General features: G+C 36.8%; 1 protein-coding gene across 4 annotated transcripts in view; it reads left to right on the top strand.

Moving 5' to 3' along the window:
• The window catches only part of DCAF6 (DDB1 and CUL4 associated factor 6), a 108,034-nt gene extending 88,341 nt beyond the window's left edge, over positions 1–19,693 (top strand). For 2 of the 4 annotated variants that reach the window (XM_081297527.1, XM_081297525.1), the window contains 6 exons: positions 1,163–1,204; positions 11,317–11,455; positions 13,203–13,359; positions 13,933–14,021; positions 15,702–15,807; positions 19,235–19,693. In XM_081297527.1, the coding sequence (XP_081153653.1) occupies positions 1,163–1,204; positions 11,317–11,455; positions 13,203–13,359; positions 13,933–14,021; positions 15,702–15,807; positions 19,235–19,299 (598 nt within the window). In that variant the 3' untranslated portion in view covers positions 19,300–19,693. The remainder of the gene's footprint in view (positions 1–1,162; positions 1,205–11,316; positions 11,456–13,202; positions 13,360–13,932; positions 14,022–15,701; positions 15,808–19,234) is intronic. The other 2 variants (XM_081297526.1, XM_081297528.1) reach the window with 1 other exon arrangement.
• Positions 19,694–20,550: the final 857 nt, after the last annotated feature.

The following is a 20,550-nucleotide window of genomic DNA, read 5'->3' as shown; positions in this document are numbered from 1 at the left end:
CAACACATGAGATTAGCACATGTGCCCCTTACTGCCTATGGGATGCATTCAGAAGGTCGAGTGTGTGCTCTTGGAATGGCAGAAGAGATGCAGTTTTTAATGTCAGATCCCCTGTGGAGCAGTCCTTGGAATGATGGCCTGGCTGGTAGCTCTTCTCTTGCTGAATTTAAGAGGAAAATGAAATTGATGTGCAAAACAAGCAAATGAAACTTCCTGAAGCAGTGCTCACTTGATGTTGAATAATTTTAGTTGTAGCCTCAGTTTAATTAAGAAGCTTTAACAATTTTCTCCCTAGAGATTAAAGATGTTAATCCTGGGCTGAGGTTTTGACTCAGTGGTAGAGTGCTTGCTTAGCATGTATGAGACACTGGGTTCGATTCTCAGAACCACATATAAATTAATAAATAAGTAAAGGTCCATCAACAACTAAAAAATATTTTTTAAAAAGATTAATCCCATGTTGCCTGTTAATCATTTTTTAAAAGTGTATATTATTTGCATAGCGTTGTGTGTGTATCCACCTACTCTGGTCTCTGTGGAAGGTAGCCATTGTTTTTAAAGCCAGAATTCTTTGTACTGTGAATTTGCCAACCTGTGTTAGCAGTCATCATTATAACCACTCATTCCATGTGTTTGGTGATTCTAGTTTACTCTTTATTAAAGAAAATTGCAGAGGCAAAAAAGTAAAGAAAAAGAACTGGTCTCCTAGGGAGGTAAAAACCCTGTTACTCTTTGCTTGCTGCTTCTATATCCTCTTGTGCTTAGGCCACATGAGTCAGCTCCAGGCCTAATGATTTATTTCCCAAAGCACAGCTCAGCTCTGCGGAGCATAATGTAGGTGTTCCAGGGGATGGTATTCATGACTCAGTACAGTTCCCCACGTTCTGTGACAGGTTCAGTTCTATTTATTTGAAAGATAAAAGAGATTGAGAGCAGTGTCTTCCTTCTAATCTTTCTTCAGTGATTGTGTCTGTTTGCTTAATTTCTTTGTACACATTTAGTTGGATGACATATTCTTCTTTAATGCCCTAAGTCACAAAGGGAAGCAAATTTCTTTTTAGATTGAGATGATTGATGGTAAAAGTGGTAACCTTAATGCTTTACATATTTGGTTCTTTGGAGTCTTTGTAAGTGACTTTAGTTATTGTGTTCCCTTCACCAGATTTAGTATCAGAGGAACTACAATAGGTGATAGAATAATGAGGTAATTCAGAATGTTCCTTCTTTATTTCTTCTTTATGATGGATTTGCCAGGTCCTCTCTTTCCACAGCTAACCATCTTTCCTATTAACAGTTAATACTCCTTTGAACTTACTGAACCTCTGCTAAGCCTTGTAAAGCAGGTTGCTTTTCACAAACTATATTTAGCTGCATGCACTGCATGGGAATAAAATAAAAAGAAATCTGTGTGCAGATATATCTGGTGTTCTCTTCAAGTGTGTCATGACAAAATAACTGTAATCCAAAATGGTATCCTTTGAATATTGGGTACTCTTTGAGTATTTTGTTGAAGAATGCAACTTAAATTTTTAAAAAACTTGATTGGCATAGTAATTATCAAGTTTTCGTTATTTTTCCTGAAATCAATAAAAATGAACTTGCTTTTAATTATGTTGCATAGGTTTTAAAATTCTGATTTCTCAAAGCTGTTTTTTTATAATTCAGTACTTAAGGATGTCACAGATCAAGATGATATATGACCCTCAAACTCATCTCTAATTTGAAGTCTGATATGAGAGTATGTTTTTAAGTAGGACTTTAAAGTGAACCTCAATTCTATCAATCATCTACCCAAAACCTGGTTTACTGACAGAATCAATTTATACCTAATTCTTAGAGGTATATTATCTGTTACTTACCATCAGTTTCAAAAACAGAGTAGAATATGAAATATGTAGCAATAATCAGAAATATAAAATTAATAGAGTTGTTCATAGGTACCACAGAAATAATAAAATAAGCCAAAAATTATAGATAAATATCAGTTCTTGTCCTCAGGATTCTCATGTAAAAGTCTCAAACTTATTTTTCCTCTTGTGCTAATGTTTCTAGACTGAACATTATGGTATATATGAGATAACTTTTTACAAATTACCTTATTACTAGTTATCTAATGACAGTAGATAATTAGTAATAGAGAAGAGCTACCAGCCAGGCCATCATTCCAGTTTGTTTCAAGACTGTGTGATTTTCTTGGTTTATATTTTTTAGCACAAGAGCTCAAAATTGGTTTCTTCTTTTACAATGAAAATTGTAGTTTAAAAGTACTATGTTCCTTTAAATGAATTTTAGAAAAGCTAAAGCCTTGAAGAGGTGATTATTTTGAATTAATAGACAGTGGTTAAACAGAAAATGTGACAGTAACCTCCCTTTGGAGTTAATGATATTACACTTATACTTCTCTCCCTCACATAGAGATTATCTGGGAAAACTTGTAATTGGAAGACAGTCATTTCCTACACAATACACACATTAATTCTGCTTCCCCTGTTAGCAATTAGTGATAGATGTTCAAGGAGTGTAAATTTCTGTTAAGGTAAAATAATCGCAGATTCTCTTTACAATTCATGTAACTGTTCTTTGCTAGGAACTGTCTTGTAGTGTCTTGTGAGTGTGTCTTACTATAAGGTTCTAGCATTCTAAGTGATCGTGCTGCATTGCCTGCTCCTCTTGATGATGGGTACAGTGGTAGTCATCCTCTACCTACATCCTGCTGTTCTCTGATTACCTCGCACTTGGTCTCTTAAAGTAGTCCTCCTATCCGCTTCAGGCCTTCCCTGTGGCCCTGCCTCCAGAGACTCCCTATGGCCCTTGCTGGGGCAGAGCAAGAGCCTCTGCCTGGTGTGCAGCCTCTCTGATCTCTGGTGCTGAGATCAGGTGAACTTGGGGTGTTACTAAATGCGTGCATTATGCCACCTGTGCCCTCTGACCAAAATGATTTCCCCTCACCAGTGTAATCTTTTTGGCTGCCTCATCAATATTCATCTTGGGCTTTTTGTGGAAACTTTACCTAGCCCACATATTTCATAATCCCGACTATGTGCCTATCATATTTTATTGCATGTATGTTTGTTTTCCTATACAAGACTATAAGCACCTTTAAGAACAGTGTAATACATATGTGCATATAGAAATCAAAAGTTGACAAACCCACTCACTAGGTTACTATTCATATCTCCTGAGACAATGTCACTTACTGCTTTGTTCCTCGACCTTCTAAAACATTAAATCAATGAGAGGCTTATGAATTGTTGTTTTAGAGGCTCTATGACTTCTCACATATTTAATGACTTGGTATGAGAGAGTAATTTAACAGAAATTTACACTCCTTGGTATAAAGGCACTTGGAACACAGAGATTATTTATTACTCCAAGGATGTAAGATATTAAAATGGAAGAATCCAGGCACAGCCTTCAAGCCATCTTCCAGGAGGCCTCACGCAGGATGTATACCTTCATTCAGTAGTAACATGCAGTAACACTTGTGTTGGGTTCTACCCAGGTAAGCCTGCTTGACTCAAAAGTCGGGGTGTTCCCTGGGGGCTGGTCTTGTAGACACCCTCTCTGCCTCTGTACCCACCCACAGCAGCCTAAATTCCAGACCCTGAAGAAAATTAAGTATTCACCAGAAATCATGTCATATTTATACACAGTGTAGGCACTGGTGCAGCAGGGTTCAGTGTCTCAGGCAGGCTAACAAAGCAGGGAACATTCCAGAAGTCAGCTGTCCAGCCACCAGTAAGAGAGTCAGCTGGTAAACAGACATTGCTGAAGACAGCAGCCAGGGGCTGCTCTTCCCTTGTCTACTAATCCATTGTAAGGCAGAGATTCCAGCTCCTCCCCCAAACCCCTCCAAGAGAAGCAGGAGCAGCAAGATGCTGTAGCAACCCATCCACCACACACTTCAGGTACGATCAAGATGCATGCTGAAATGCGGAAATCCCCACGTAGAAAGGAAGACCTTTCTTGTTGGTAAAGTGAAATAGCAACACTAACATGACTTTTCTATAAAACAAGTGTTTTAAAGCACTTTAAAAGAATTACTTTTAAAAAGGAAATACATCCTCTAAATTCATAAATTTATTTGTACTATAAACACTTTTTAAAAAATCTTTTTTAGTCCTATTTGGGCACAATATATTTTATTTTTATGTGTGCTGAGGACCAAACCCAGTGCTTCACACATGAGCTCTATCACTGATCTACACCCCAGCCCTATAAACACTTTTTAAGTTCATAATTTCATGATAAATTTTAGCTAATTGCCCTGTCTGAATAATCAGATTCTAAATTAGGCTTTTTTCTCTGAAATCACTAAGTCAATTTAAAAAAAAAATGTATACACGGTATAAATTAAGAGAACTTGTGGGTTTTGAACCCGAATACTTAAAAACTGTGGTATTCATAATTATAGTTAACACTTACAATGAAACATAGATAAATGGAATTTATTCTTTGCTTTTAGTATCTTTCTCTTCCTTACTCATACGTGGTAGATTCTTCTTTGACACATACCCCTAATAGCTTTGGTTCTGTTACCAAAGATTTTAGCTATTATAAAACTATAAAGGCATATAAATGTGATAATTACTACAGAGACTCTGCTGTTGAAATATTTGGTGTTGTAAGAATAGCTTAAGTTTATAAAAACCTAATTCTTCATTCTTTGAGTTGAGAAATCAAGCTCAAGTTTTGTAAAATAAACACAACTCTAATTTTGGATATAAGATTTCAACTATGCACTGCTGGTGGGACTGCAAATTGGTGCAGCCAATATAGAAAGCAGTATGGAGATTTCTTGGAAAATTGGGAATGGAACCACTGTATGACCCAGCTATCTCTCTCCTCAGTCTATACCCAAAGGACTTAAAAACAGCATACTACAGGGACACAGCCACATCAGTGTTTATAGCAGCACAATTCACAGTAGCTAAACTGTGGAACCAACCCAGATGCCCTTCAATAGATGAACGGATAAAAAAAAAATGTGGCATATATACACAATGGAATATTACTCAGCAATAAAAGAGAATAAAATCATGGCATTTGCAGGTAAATGGATGGAGTTAGAGAAGATAATGCTAAGTAAAGTTAGCTAATCCCAAAAAAACCAAATGCTGAATTTTTTCTTTGGTATAAGGAGGCTGATTCATAGTGGGATAGGGAGAGGGAGCATGGGAGGAATAGTCGAACTCTATAGATAGGGTAGAGGCGTGGGAGGGGAAGGGAGGGGGCTGAGGTTATTAATGATGGTGGAATGTGGTGGACATTATTATCCAAAGTACATGTATGAAGACACGAATTGGTGTGAATATACTTTGTATACAACCAGAGATATGAAAAATTGTGCTCTATATGTGCAGTAAGAATTGTAAAGCATTCCATTGTCATGTATAAATAAAAAATTATTTAAAAAAAAAACAAAAAGAATTCAACTATAAAATTGGGAAGATGGAGGTGACTTTTGTCTGAAGGTTCTGATGACAAAATTTGGGGATTATTACACTGTGTGTGCCTCTTTTTGAGATTCACGGTGCAATTAGCATAATAAAACCTCTAAGATAACTTTCAGCAAAGAAACCTGCTTTAATTCATCATTGACTACACTTACTTGATCATAAACCTATTTTCTGGAACACCTATGAAAATCCCACAATTTTAGAAATGCTGTCCTTCCAGATCATTCTTATTGCATTCTAAGCATTAGAAACCTAGACAAGGAGGCTGTCTACAACCTCACTGTTTAGAGTTTTATACCTGTATAGAAAAGAATGTCTACATATTCAAAATCCACCTGCTGTAATTCTAGTCATCTTCCTGTCTTGTTTTTAGAACACTGTCTTTTATTAGCCTTGTTAGGCCAACTGAATTACCTTTTAAGTCTTTCAGTGGGAGGAGTACTGGGAATTGAACTCAGGGGCACTGGACCACTAAGCCACATCCCCAGCCCTATTTTGTATTTTATTAGAGTTACTTAGTGCCTCACTTTTGCTGAGACTGGCTTTGAACTAGGTATTCTGCCTCAGTCTCCCAAGCGGCTGGGATTACAGGTGTGCATCACCTCACCCAGCAAACCCTTAAGTCATTTTTTCCCAGTCTGAACAAATCAGTCCTCTCCAATCTTTGATTTTTTTCTATACCAAAGATTGTTTGTTCTCCAGCAAGCTATTTTTAACAATACCTAAAATACCAATACTTTGTGCCTCTTCAGCTGTCTATAGGGTGTTCTATAAAATGGTTTACTATGTTGGAAACAGCAGGCAAAGTAATCAATGAATTATATTTTTAAAATGCTGCCTAATGGATTTATGCTTATAGTTAGCCTAGTTCTTTACTAAATGTGACAAATCGGTATTTTTTAAAATGTGGTTTATAGACCATTTCTGGTTCGTGTGACTTCTTAATTTAACCTTGGAGTTACAGAATTTTGCTGAACCTTTAGAAACAGAATTTTCTGGATTGTGGAGTTTTACTAATAAAAATATAAGTCAGGAATCTACGTTTCCTTAGGTCAGTTGTATGTCCTTCAGATTCACTCAGTCTTTCTCTTTTAAATGTTTCTCCAAAATAGAATAACTACTGACATTCTTGTGCTGTTTGTTGGCACTTTGAAATTCCTGGATGAGTCAATTTTGATATGTTGTTTTATCCACTCAAGAGCCAGCTGTGCACTTACTGATGGATGCTGGTGATAGTGACGATACATCTTCTGTCCTCTGTGAGCTCTCAGCTCAGCTGATTCACAACACAGCCCAGCCCAGGGAGGGCAGGGACAGAGCTTTGCCTGGGCTTTGCAGCCTGATCTGACTGAGGAGGGAGTCATTCAACCTCTGAAAATCTTAGTTTGTGTTGCTGCTGTCCCTGTGTGGCTCCTTCTCTTTATCTATTAATGTAAGATGGAGATTTGGGCCTACTTTTTCTTCTGTTAGATGCAGGGTCTCTGGCTTTTTCCTAAGTCCTTGATCCACTTTGAGTTGAATTTTGTGTGTGGTGAGAGATAGGGGTTTAATTTCATTTCGTTGATGGATTTCCAGTTTTCCCAGCACCATTTGTTGAATAGGCTATCTTTTCTCTAATGTACTTTCTTTGGCACCTTTGTCTAATATAAGATAACTGTAATTATGTGGGTTAGTCTCTGTCTTCTCTATTCTGTACCATTGGTCTACCAGTCTGTTTTGATGCCAATACCATGCTGTTTTTGTTACTGTTACCCTGTAGTATAGTTTAAGGTCTGGTTTAGTGATACCACATGCTGCACTTTCTTGCTAAGGATGGCTTTAGCTATTCTGGGTCTCTTTATTTTTCTAGATGAATTTCATGACTGCTTTTTCTATTTCTATGAGGATGTCATTGAGATTTTGATTGGAATTACATTAAATCTGTATAGTGCTTTTGGTAGTGTGTTCATTTTGACAATATTTATTCTGTCTATCCAGGAATAAGGGAGATCATTCCATCTTCTAAGGTTTTCTCTAATTTCTTTCTTTAGCATTCTATAGTTTTCATTAATGCATTTTTGAGACAAACATGGCAAATTTTCCTCCTTATATCCCTCCATCCTGTATCAAAAATTGAGCCTCTGTATTTAATGCTCTTTTTGACCTTAGTCTGCTTTGTCTGATTAACATACTATGCTGCCTTTCCTTCCTTTATTATTTTTGTTTTGTTTTGTTTGGGGTTTTGGTGAGGGAGCTGATACCAGGGATTGAACTCAGGGGCACTTGGCCACTGAACCACATCCCAGTCCTATTTTGTGTTTTATTTAGAGACAGGGTCTCACTGAATTGCTTAGCACCTCACTTTTGCTTAGGCTGGCTTTGAACTCGAGATCCTCCTGCTTCAGCCTCACAAGCCACTGGGATTACAGGCATGCACCACTGCACCTGTCCCGCCTTTCATTTAATTGGTATTTGCTCAGTAACTTTTAGGCCTTTCTCATCCTTGTGTTTTAGATGTGTTATGGACTCTTTCTCCATAGGTCAGTTAATTAGAATTTATTATGATTATGGCTATTTTTGGATTGACTTCAAACTTTTTACTTCTCATTGTCTTTTTGTTTTCTTTATTTTGGGGGGTTGCGGGGTGGGGACCAGGGACTAAGAGGCACTTTGCCACTGAGGCATATCCCCAGCCCTTTTTAATTTTTATTTTGAGACAGGGTTTTGCTAAGTTGCTGAGGCTGGCTTTGAACTTGTGATCCTCCTGCCTCAGCCTCCCAGTCCACTGGGATTACAAGTGTGGGCCAGCGCATCCAGCTGTTTTGTTTTATTTTCATTAATATTTTTTCCTCCATTAGGTTGGAATGTACTTTGTTATTTATTACTTTATTATTTACCTCCAACTTTTCCTTTTTTATTTAGCCATGTAATGTCTTTTATGATTTTTTTTAAGTTGTATGCCAAATGAACATAACATGTCATGAAAGTAATAACTGGAGCTGGGGATATAGGTTGGTGGTAGGGCACTTGCCTAGCATGCATGAAGCCCTGGGTTCAATTTCTAGTACCATGTTTGTTTGTTTGTTAATTGATTATAACTAAATAGTCTCAGAAAAATTTTGCAAATAATAAGTTTTAATAAATATTTGCTAATTGGTATTCTTCATTATGTAAACATCATTTAATTTTTTTATCAGTTTGCAAAGTGATATGTTACCAATTTATTTTTTTCAATGACCTTTCAAATGTTGTTCAGTGTTTCTTATAAAGTGTCCTCTAGGAAAGTTGTTTCGGTGCATCTGAGTTTATCGTTTCTTTACAACTTTTAGTTGAGTAGGATGTTTACACGACTGTGTGCATAGTTGTAATATCTGCTGTCACTTTGTATTTTCTAGTTTGAAATTTTTGCACCTAAAGCTTTTTCTCCTGCTTTTATAATTTTTATAATTTTCCTTCACGGTAGGTGATCTAATTTTTTAATTTAAACTACATAACAACTGTATAACTTGGAGGTTTTAAAAAAGATTCTTTGATAGGACAGTTAAACCAAACAAATTTTAAGTAGCAAATTAGACCAATTTATATAGCAAAACTTTCAAATGAACATTTATGATTTGGTTTAGTTCTAATTATTGATTATTATCACTTCATTAATAACAGCCTTAATTTTGTCCACATTTATTCTTATTACATGAGATGCTATTCATAAATTCTTAACCTGTCCCACATAATTTCTTCTTCCCTTTACAGCTTCTAAAAGCTTTTGCTTATCAGCAAGGTTATTTCCTCTGCTGCCTACTCTACTTTCTTAGTGTAAGAGGTTTTCCTGTATTAATTTCTTCCTAATTATGACTGTGTCATAATTTAAACTGTCCTTTCTACCTGAACATTTTAGATGATTTTCAGTCTTTGTTACTTACAGTTCTATGATGAAAAAAGATATCTGTATATGTGCATATTTGCTTTAATACAGATTACACTTTTCAAAGTAAAATACTCAGTCAAAGCTTATACATGTTTTAAGCCTTAAATATATTTAATTTTTTTCTTAAAAAATGATTGTACATTACATGCTAATGGGAGTTTAAATTTGTACAACCACTTTGGAAAACAGGGAATATCTATTAAAAGTTGAAAAGTATGCTCATCCTGTGTCTAGTAGTTTACTCTTTGAGGTATATATCCAACATAAAAATGTAAATATGTTCACCAAAAGACAAAGGTTGATAGTAATGAACAGTAATCAAAACTTACCGCCCAATATGCAGTGTGGCATGGTTTCCCACACTTTTTTCCCACCGCCCAATATCCACCAGTGGTAGAGTGGATTAATATATATTTACACAAAGTAATACTCTACAGCAAAGAAGATGAACTACAGCTAAATATAACAACACGGATGAATCTTACAAATATGTTGAAGCTAAGAAGCTGGACATGTGCTGGGCGTGGTGGCACACGCCTGTAGTCCCAGCAACATGGGAGGCTAAGAGGAGGATTGTGAGTTCAAGACCAGACTCAGCAACTTAGTGAGACCCTGTCTCAAAATAAAAAAATAAACAAAAGCTGGGGATGTAGCTCAGTGGTTAAGCACCCCTGGTTCAATCCCCGGTACACACACACACACACACACACACACACACACACGGACACAAGAGAAGATGTATTGTATGATTCCATTTAATTAAACATCACCAACAAGCAAAATCAACCCATGGTTAAAAAAAAAAAATTCAAGTCGGTAAATTGTTTTTCTTTAAGGGAAAAGACAATTTTTTCCTCAAAGGAGCAGGTATGAAGGCATGTGGACTTCTGTCATGCTCTGTCTGCCAGTGCTGGTTCCGGCAGATGGGCCTGTCCCATGGGGGAGACTGTGGGCCTGGGTGGTTTTAGGCCTTCCTGTGTGTGTGTTGTCCTTCAGTGGAGTGTTTAGGATAAGTCAGTATCCATTCTTTTGATGGTAGAACATCTTTGAAACTCCTGCAGTGTGGCATGGTTTCCCACACTCTTGACTTTGATAGATGGGGAAATCTTTTCAATTGGGTAAATTTAAAAAGAGAGTAATTTATTGCTAATTTTATTATTAGTGAAACTGAACATTTTTTTGTGTATTAATGTGATGTAGTTTGTTTTTCTTAAGTAACAAATTCAAACTACAAAATTATTATGTAATACCTTAAGTTAGGAGGAGTTTCTTCTACAAGTAAATCAGTTTAAAGAGTTGAATCCTCAATTCCATCATTGCCTCATTTCCTAGGAAGGTAAATCTGTGTTAGTAGCTCCAGATTTCTGCTCCTGTGTGGAGTTCATATAGAAGGATGTATTTCAAAGTTTTTTATTCCTTATGTATTAATATTATTCTCTTTTTCCTGACTAGTCTGTTCTTGGAACATATTTAAACAATGTTTAAATCTCGAACTATTAGTTTATCACTTGCTATTATGTCTGACTAGTAGTTACTTTTGGTTTCTCTTTACACTTTTTATTTTTCCTAATATGAAGAGGATAGAGAATGTTGACTAGGAAATATTTTATTTGCAGTAAAATTGCACATGAATTTTGTGTGTATTCTGATTTTCTAAGGTAGCTTTTAAAAAACCAGTGTGTCGCATGCTATTTCCTTTACTTTTTCAATGAGTACCAAGTTTCTAAGTGATCTCTTAACTAAAATATTTTGTTATAGTAACTCAACTAGTCTGATGTAGTCTCACTGTTGTGTTTGCCTTTTTATGCTTTTGGTTGGGGGTGCATTCTTGAAATAATATATGTAAGTATGTCTTGGAGTCACTGTATTATGAAGTTCCTCATTGTCATTCTGAACTGCCCAGTGAATTTTTTTTTTTTAATTTTTCTGTTTTGTTCTAATACTAATACACAGGCGCTCTGCTGTTGCCCGCATTCAAGAGTTCTTCAGGCGGAGAAAAGAAAGGAAAGAGATGGAAGAACTGGATACTTTGAACATTAGAAGGCCTCTAGTAAAGATGGTTTACAAGGGTCATCGCAACTCCAGGACAATGGTACCAAATGCTCCTGGCGTTCTTGGGTGAAATTGCAGTTTCATTATATAAACGTTTTCCCCAAAATGATGGTCTTCCTACATGGCCAGCATGGTTTCAGTATAACACTGAACCTTCAGTTACCTTTTTACTCAAACATGGTTCTTTTAATGCTCTGATATATTATGAAAGAGCATTATTTTTAAAAGAAAATTCTACCCTTCTGAATAAATATTTATTGATCTTTCTTATTTTAACATACACAGGTTGCTATGGCTTTACTTTCTTTTTTGCTCTTTCGTACTTGATGTCTACCAGGAAACCTGCTATAGATTTTTTTTTTTTTTAAAGCATATATTAGCACCTTTGTTAGATTTGGAAAGAAGAACTTAGATTTGTGACATCCAGGTTGATTACAGAATAGAAACAAAACTACTTTAATTATGACATTTAGTAATAGAGTCTTTCAGGATTTTGAATATAACTATTACTTGGAACTATTCATGTATTATGACAGAATCTGTCTTAACCTGCTTTCTTTAGGATGTAGGTAGAAATTAACTTTGAGGTGAGAAAATAATAAGCTGGTTATTTCTGTGGATATCATCAATACTAACAGTTGAATCACTTTTTTAAAGGATTCTCCTTAATAGCAGTAACCAGCTTATGTTTTGTTCACTTTTCTGGTAAAAATTTTAGATGAAAATAATTAGGGAAAGGGATTTTAAAAAGAAGACAAGTATTAAATGCAGCAGTAGTTCCAAGTGCCATCAAAGCTGGCTCCCCTCTTCTGTTTAAGCACCAAACATGGCACAGTAGCAGCCGCAGAAAAGATGTTTTTTTTAAAATCCTGATCTGAAGTTCAAAGATTTTTGTGATGATTCATTCATTTGTCTATCAAAAGATGTCGTTGTATTCCTTCTTGTGTTTGTTGTTCATATTCATTCTAGTATCTCATATTGCTTTTTCTTATTGCTTCATTAATGTAATTAGGTTTATATTTTCCAAGATCTTGAATTGTATAAACTTCTGATTGCTAATGAAAAAGATTGGTATTTTTTGTTCCTTTAGTTAAATATAATTTGCTTTTTTTTTTTCTTTCTCTTTTTCTTTCTTTCTTTTTTTTTTTTTTTTTTTTTTTTTTTTGTTACCAGGGAATTTTAAATCCAGGGGTGTGTAACCACTGAGCCACATTCCCAGCCCTTTTTTATATTTTATTTCGAAACAGGGTCTCTCAGTATGTTGCTTAGGGCCTCTCTAAAGTGCTTAGGCAGGCTTTGAACTCACGATCATACTATCTTTAACCCCTGAGCCACTGGGATTACAGGCATGCACTACTGCACCTGCTGACAATTTCTTTTTTCTTTGAATCATTTAATTGTCTTATAAAGCAAAAAATGGAACAATTTTGAGAGTTGAACACACATAAATAAATTTCTGTTATACTGCCAAAACTCAGAAATCCCATTCATTCATTTAGCAATCATTAGAAAAGTACCTGCTCCATGCCAATAGTGTTTCAGGTGCTATAAAAATAGTATCCAACAAAGCCAAGTCTGTTGTCAGGGGCACCTTGCAGTCCTTGCCTCTGTCTTATCCCTGCTAATGACTTAATGCTGGAAGACCAAGGCATTCTTCGGGTTTTTAACTTTTTTGTTTTTCCAAGCCAATTTCTTTCGACTTTTTTTTTAACATAAGAATAGAATAGATCTTGTTTTGGTATCTTTAATTTGAATTTTATTATAATTCACTTTTTTTAAACCCTTAGATAAAAGAAGCCAACTTCTGGGGTGCTAACTTTGTGATGAGTGGCTCCGACTGTGGCCACATCTTCATCTGGGATCGGCATACAGCCGAGCACTTGATGCTTCTGGAAGCGGATAACCATGTGGTGAACTGCTTGCAGCCACATCCGTTTGACCCGAGTAAGGCGCACCATTCCTCAGCACTGTGCTCTCCTGGTTTTGTACAATGCAAGCACCCCCCAGAGTGTCCTGCTGAGTGCCTCTGGAGCTGAGTGTGCTCTGCTTGCGCTTCGAACAGTCTGCCGCAGCAGAATGGCTAAGCAAACAGGTTAAGAGTGTCTTTAGTAGCTCTCCTACATTTGATCTCATCAGCCATAGATGTCTGGAAGGACTAAACTTGGCATTATCCAAAGAACCTGGAAGTCTATTTAATCTTCACGTATCTGAATTAATTTACCAGAGCAAAAGAGCATTGGCTTACTCTTATGCTTGACCTTGTCATGTGTCTTGCAATACAGCAGTGAATAAGCAGAAGTCTAAGGGACTTCAAAATGGTCTTAAGTTTTATTCAAGGGTTACTTTTCAGAGATCTTCAAAATATATTATCTTATATTCTTAATTAACAGGCAAAGGAACAGGTATGGTATCCCTTCAAGCTGGATTTTACTGTTTATATATACGCTTCATATGTTCATGTCTTGAATTAATGCCATGTTTCTAAGCTTTATACTAATATGTACATTTTATTTCTAGTTCTAGCCTCATCTGGCATAGATTATGACATAAAAATCTGGTCACCACTAGAAGAGTCAAGGATTTTTAACCGAAAACTTGCTGATGAAGTAAGATTTTTATTATACTTATGATAGGCCATATTTAATTGGTTCCTAGCATGCTATTCTAAGGAAAAGCAGTTTATTAGCAACATAAAACAAGTTAATGCAGTTAGTGAGGTAAACTCTTAAAAAGAAAAATTAAGATAAAACATGCTTATAAGACTAGAGAGTTAAAACCAAAATGGTGTCTTGTAATTATATTATTGAAATTTAGTACTATCAGATTAGGTATGTCATGGTTTAAGACAAATAGATTTGGCTGGTGTGCTAATTATGATAAAAATCATTAAGAAATTCTGTCCTTTTAAAAATAATTTTGCACTATAAGCTACCCTCCCTAATCATAGACATTTTCTGTTTTTCTTAAAAAGGAAATGGTCTCCTCTGGAATCAGTTGGTAACAGAACAAATGATTAGAGAGTCTTTTCCTTAATTACTGTATTTTAAATTTTCCTTAGCTGCTTGTTGAAGCAGAAATTTCCAAACTAAGTTCTGTAAAGCTCTCAGTTTCTTTTGGAATTGGGAGAAAAAACAGGTGATAGGAAGACTGAACTCCTCCCGAACTTTAATGAGGGTTTTTATTTGTGGGTTTTTGTATGAGATTTCTTAGGAAAATGAGGGTCTGTTCTTAAAAGTGTAAGTTGGAAAGCACTACTTTACCAAGATGGACGGTTCACAGCACAAGCCACCACCTATGCTGATATTCATTGTATAGAGATTTATAAAATATATGGTATTTGTCAGTCATAGTGCTGACTTTAAAAAGATAAAACTTAAAGTCTAGTTGGAAAGGCATATAAACAAATAACTAGATTATAATGGGATCAGTATCAGTTAGAGACGTATACATGTTGTTTTGAAGCTAGAACACTGAGCTGGTAAATATAGTAGATGGGAAGGGGAGGTCTCCCCCAGAGATGTTGGGAACTAGATGAGGAGCAGAGGAGCTTTGAGCACAAGGCTTCGCACATGCCAAGAGACTGTAAGGTAGATGGACCGTCAGTGTGCATGAACCTCAGAGTATGTAGACAAAGCATCTCAGTTGGATGGAAATGGTAGGCAGGACAGGTCTCTACAGGGCCCCCGGGCAACCCTGATGAACGTGGGACGGTTGTTACATCATAGGGTAACTTTTGAGATTACATCTTCTCTGACACTTTCTTTCTTCCTTTTCTTTTCCTGCCACATACTCTACTATTCCTCTTCTTTCCTTTGCTCATGATTACACATTCAGTCCGTAGCTATTCATGAATATTATGCATTTGGGTACTATTCTTGCTACTCAGTTTATTGCCAAAGCTTGCCCAAAAGTTTCTTTTTTACTTTGTCTCAAAATAGCATCTTCTCAAGGGATACACATACGTGACTAGGGATAACAGTTTAACACGTTGTGTTGAATGAGAAATCAGCACAAAGACTGATCTGGACACGAGCCAGCACTGAAGAGCTCATTTGAACTCTGAACATTCTAAATAGTCACAACATTTCCTCTTAGTCTTTCTTCCAGTTAAAAGAGTGTTCTCTGATCTTCCTCCTTTAAATACAAAGTGAACTAATTATTTGCTATTGAGTAGCTGAAAGGCAAATGAAATCATTCCTGCTGGGATCTACTGATTTCTTAGAATTTCCTTCATCAGATAGAGCAGATAGCCACTCTGTCAACGTGGTTGCTTACCTTGCTTGTAGGTCATAACCCGCAACGAGCTGATGCTGGAAGAAACCAGAAACACCATCACCGTCCCAGCCTCTTTCATGCTGAGGATGTTGGCCTCTCTGAATCACATCCGAGCTGGTAAGAGTTTACTATTCTATTAATATTGTTATATTTGTACAACATCTTAATAAAAGTTCTACTTCAAAGGGATTTATATAATTTCCTTAATATCACAAAATGAAAGCAACTTAACTAGGATTTCTGTGAACACTTTACCTTTTAGCAGTGATTTATATTGAAAAATGGTCAAAATGAAACTTTTTTTTTTTTTAAACAGGGAGAGAGAGAGACAATTTTAATATTTTTTTTTTTTTTTTTTTAGTTTTCGGCGAACACAACATCTTTGTTTGTATGTGGTGCTGAGGATCAAACCCGGGCCGCATGCATGCCTGGCGAGTGTGCTACTTACTGCTTGAGCCACATCCCCATCCCCAAAATGAAACTTTTATCAGCTCCTTTTTTTTTTTTTTCTCCTCAGAGTGACTGTACCATAAACCTTAAAATGTTAAAATAGTATATATATATATATTTTATTTTTTTTTTCTTTTTGTACCAGGGATTGAACCCAGGGGTACTTAGCCATTGTGCTACATCTTCAGCCCTTTTTATTTTTTATCTTGAGACAAGTTCTCAGTAAGTTACTTAAGGCCTAAGTTGCTGAGACTGGCTTTGAAATTGAAATCCTCTTGCCTCAGCCTCCCAAGCCAGTGGGGTTATAGGCGTGCACCACTGTGACCAGAAATATGTATACTTTAATAGATTTATTTAAAAACAGCCCAGATAAAAGCATTGTAATATGCTAAGATTTAACAGATAGTTTAGTGTTTTTTTCAATTTTTTGTTTTATATTATAAACTGAGATTCAGAGCCACAGATAAACCGAAAATCCATATAATACAGCTAAGATTTAAGAGGAAATTGAAGAATCTGTATTCACAACAACAGAAAAAGTTCAGTATTCATTATAAACAGTATTTATCTCTTTTCACTGGTTTCATGATTTCTTCATATTAGATATGACTGATTGTTTAGTAATAATAGCTACCATTTATAGAGTACATATATGTTAAGTATTATGTAATCATTTCAGAGATTTATCCTCTTTCAGCCCCAACCCTTTACAAAGTACGCTATTTTTAATACTTGCACCAGATCACACATCTAATAAATGTCAAAAGCCTGAATTTGAAACTAGCTTCCAAGCCCTTACTTCCATTGACCCATTCGTTTCTTCCCTGTGACATATTCAGGTCGCTAAGGCATTCGGTCCTCTGGTGATCTGATCCCAGGCCACATTTCTTGCTTTGCTTACTGTAATCCTTCAGAAGACTTCCTGGGAGGTCCAAGGAATTAAATAGTAGCTCCATCCTGCTACAGCTGTGATTTTTAAAAAATTTATTTTCCACATTTTTTCATTGGTGCATTATAGTTGTGCATACTGATGGGATTTATTTTTACATATTCATGCATCTTCACAATATTACAATATAATTTGGTCAATATCATTCCCCAGCACTCCCACGCAGCTGTGATTTTTTTAATGAAGGATCCTCATCAGATCACCTCTGGGGCTTTTTAAAACTATAAGAATCAAATAATGTGATTCTATCCCCTAAAGATTCTGATTCATGTTATCTGAGTAGGGTGTGATCTTCTGAATTTTAAAGAGACAAACAAAATTATTCTCATGAATAATAGTTGACTAAAAATTTCTAGGATACGTCCTTTTTTTTTTTTTTTGTGCTGGGGATTGAAAGCAGTGGCATTTTATCACTGAGCTACATCCCCGACCCCCATTTTTTTGTTTTGTTTTGTTTTTTGTGGTACCAGGGTTTGAACTGGGGGGCATTCGACCACTGAGCCACATTGCCGGCCCTATTTTGTATTTTATTCAGAGACAGGGTCTCACTGAATTGCTTAGCACCTCACTTTTGCTGAGTCTGGCTTTGAACTTGCAGTCCTCCTGCCTCAGCCTCCCAAGCTGCTGGGATTCCAAGTATGGGCCACTGCACCCAGCTCATTTTTAATTTTGAGACATGGTCTTGTTAAGTTTCTGGGGCTGTCCTTAAACTGAGACACTCCTATTTCAGCCTTCCAAATTGCTAGGATCATGTATGCCACCACATCTGGCTTCTAGGCCACTTCTTGAAATGTAAGGCAGTTCCAACATCCTCTAAGAGCTTTGAGAAGCTTTGGAAAAAGGTAATGGTGTGTATGGACCATTCTAGGCTCTTAGAATATTTTAGAATCCAGACTGGTTTCTCCCCTGCTTAAAATTCTTCTCTACCTCTCCATGTTTTTAAGATTGAGTCTAAATATATTAACGTGAAATTTTACATTAGCTCTTGATATTTCTCCTTTATACCTGTGGACCTTGGAGATCTCAATAGCCATTGTTTGTGTGGTGGGTTTTCAGTACCTATCATCAAATAGAACTCAGTTATTTGACAGATCGCTCCATCAGCAAATGATGTCTACTCTCCTCCAAAAGATACCTGCCTTTGCAACCATTCACCTACCTGTGGTCTCGTTTTTACTGTTGCCCTCATACAATAAGATTTTCACCCAGCAACCAAGTAGGTCAGAGAACTCTCTTTTTTCTTTTATGGTACTAGCAGTAATGTCAGAGACAATAACATGCTGTCAGGCAGCATCAGCCATCTCAAAGTCTATGGGCTGCTTCATCAAGTCTCTTCGGTTGCCACACTACAGATGAAGATGGGGAAACAGGGTAAAGAGGAAATGCTACCGCTTTCAAGTCAGGGAATCCACAGTAAAGGGTTAGGCCAAAGCATGCCCCAAGGAGACAGGCGAGGGCCAAGAGCTTTACACAATTGCGGTAGTTTTCAAATATATCAAGATCTGTACAAGTTTTTTTTTTTTAATATTTGTGTTTTGTATATGTAAAACTTATGCTTTCTTGTGCATGTTCACGCTGGGTGCCATGGCACATGCCTGTAGTCCCAGCGACTTCAGAGGCTGAAGCAGGAGGATCCCAAGTTTGAGGCCAGCCTCAGCAGCTTAGGGAGAACCCTGTCTCAGTATAAAAAGTAACAAGGGATGTGGATGTAGTTCAGGGTTAGAACACCCCTGGGTTTAATCTCCAGTACCAAAAAAAAAAAAAAAGAGAGAGAGAGAGGGAGGCAGGCAAGCAGGCAGGGAAGAGCTGTATGCATATCCTAGTCTCATGGTGCCGTATCTTTATTTACCTTCGGAGACAAAATTAAAAACTTACGTACATACAGTTGTGAACTGGTTTTACATATGCTTTCTGAATCATGTAGAAAAATATTTGTAGTTTTAATATTAAAAGCGTTTCTTTTTTTTTTTATCTTAGTTGGGAAACTTTTTTTTTTTTTTACTTTATTTTATTATTTTTTTTTATGTGATGCTGAGGATCAAACCCAGGGCCTTGCACGTGCCAGGCGAGCGCTCTACCGCTGAGCCATTACCCCAGCCCCTTAAAAGCATTTCTTTATGTGATTGTCTTGTCTGTTTTTTCCAGACCGGTCGGAGGGTGACAGATCAGAAGGCTCTGGTCAGGAGAATGAAAATGAAGATGAGGAGTAACCACCTCTATTTGGCAAGCACTTGGATGTTCTGGAATTTGTATAAGACATTCATTATATTTTTCCTTTACAGAACTTTAGTGCAATTTTAAGGTTATGGTTTTTGGAGTTTTTCCCTTTGGGGGGATGACCTGACATTAGTTTGGAGTGTGTGTGTGCATGAATTTGGGAGAGTGCGTAAAACAAAACACAATGTTTTTACAGCTTTCTGCCGTGTGTGAGGAGTGCTGGAAGACAAGGTGCAATACGGTCCCTGACCTGCAGGGGGCTCAGGACAGTGCCGAGGGTCCTTTTCATTGTAGGGAGAATGCGGGTCAAATAAATTTCTACACTTGCCGTTTGCATGTTTGTCACTTTGTAATTAAAGAAGTTGGTTGTTTTAAGACATCCTAAAATGGAGTTTTTATTGAATGCCTTGCTGTTACCTGCCTTTTCCAATCTTTCTGTAATGAAAAAGGACTTTATTCTTTTTAAATTTAATAACATTTTCCTTTTTTACTTCAGTGGGATGATAAAATCACACTAAAGGCTTTTCACTTCTCTTTTCAAAGCCCTTGGTCTTTGCCTGTGGTCGTCCTCCCATGATCAGTGGTGCCTGGTGCACTCAGTCACTGAAGCACCATGGGTACAAGCTGCTTCTGAAGGTGCTGGTTTCTGGGTTTTTACCTCTGTCTCCAAATTCCAGATTTCACTGTAAGCTGTTGACCATCCAGAGTTTTTGTTTTGTTTTGTTTTGTTTTGAGGGGAAGGGTGGTACTGGGGGTAAAAGCCAGGAGAACTTTACCACTAAGCTATATCCCCAGAACTTTTTATTTTTTTATTTTAAGATAGGGTTTTGCTAAGCCTGCCTCAGACTTGCAGTGTTCCTGCCTCAGCCTCCAAGTCATTGGGATTACAGGTGTGCGCCACTGCACCCAGTGTCCCCTTCCCCTCTAGCAGGACCGACATAGTTTACACCTAGGCCTTTGTACCTTAGAGGTTATGCCCCGAAACTGTTCCTGTAGGCTTAACCCTGCAGGCATCCTCCCTCCCCATTTCTAAATTTATTCTATTGGTCTTTCCCTCAGTCTAATTGTATGTCACATCTCCTCAATCCTTTTACAAAAAAAGGAAAATCGTTTCTTAATACCAAACTATTCTCTCTTTATATACTTTCTCATTTCTCTACTCTGGTTATTATCTAAATGAGCACAGCATATATATCTATGACTTTTTTGTGCTGGTTTCCTGATGTCTAAAGCCTCTCAGAAGC

Source organism: Spermophilus citellus (assembly GCF_964194105.1).
Source record: "Spermophilus citellus genome assembly, chromosome: 6".
NCBI classification, from domain to species: domain Eukaryota; kingdom Metazoa; phylum Chordata; class Mammalia; order Rodentia; family Sciuridae; genus Spermophilus; species Spermophilus citellus.
Note: the sequence above shows the minus strand (reverse complement) of the source record. Positions and strands in the feature narration are given on the sequence as shown.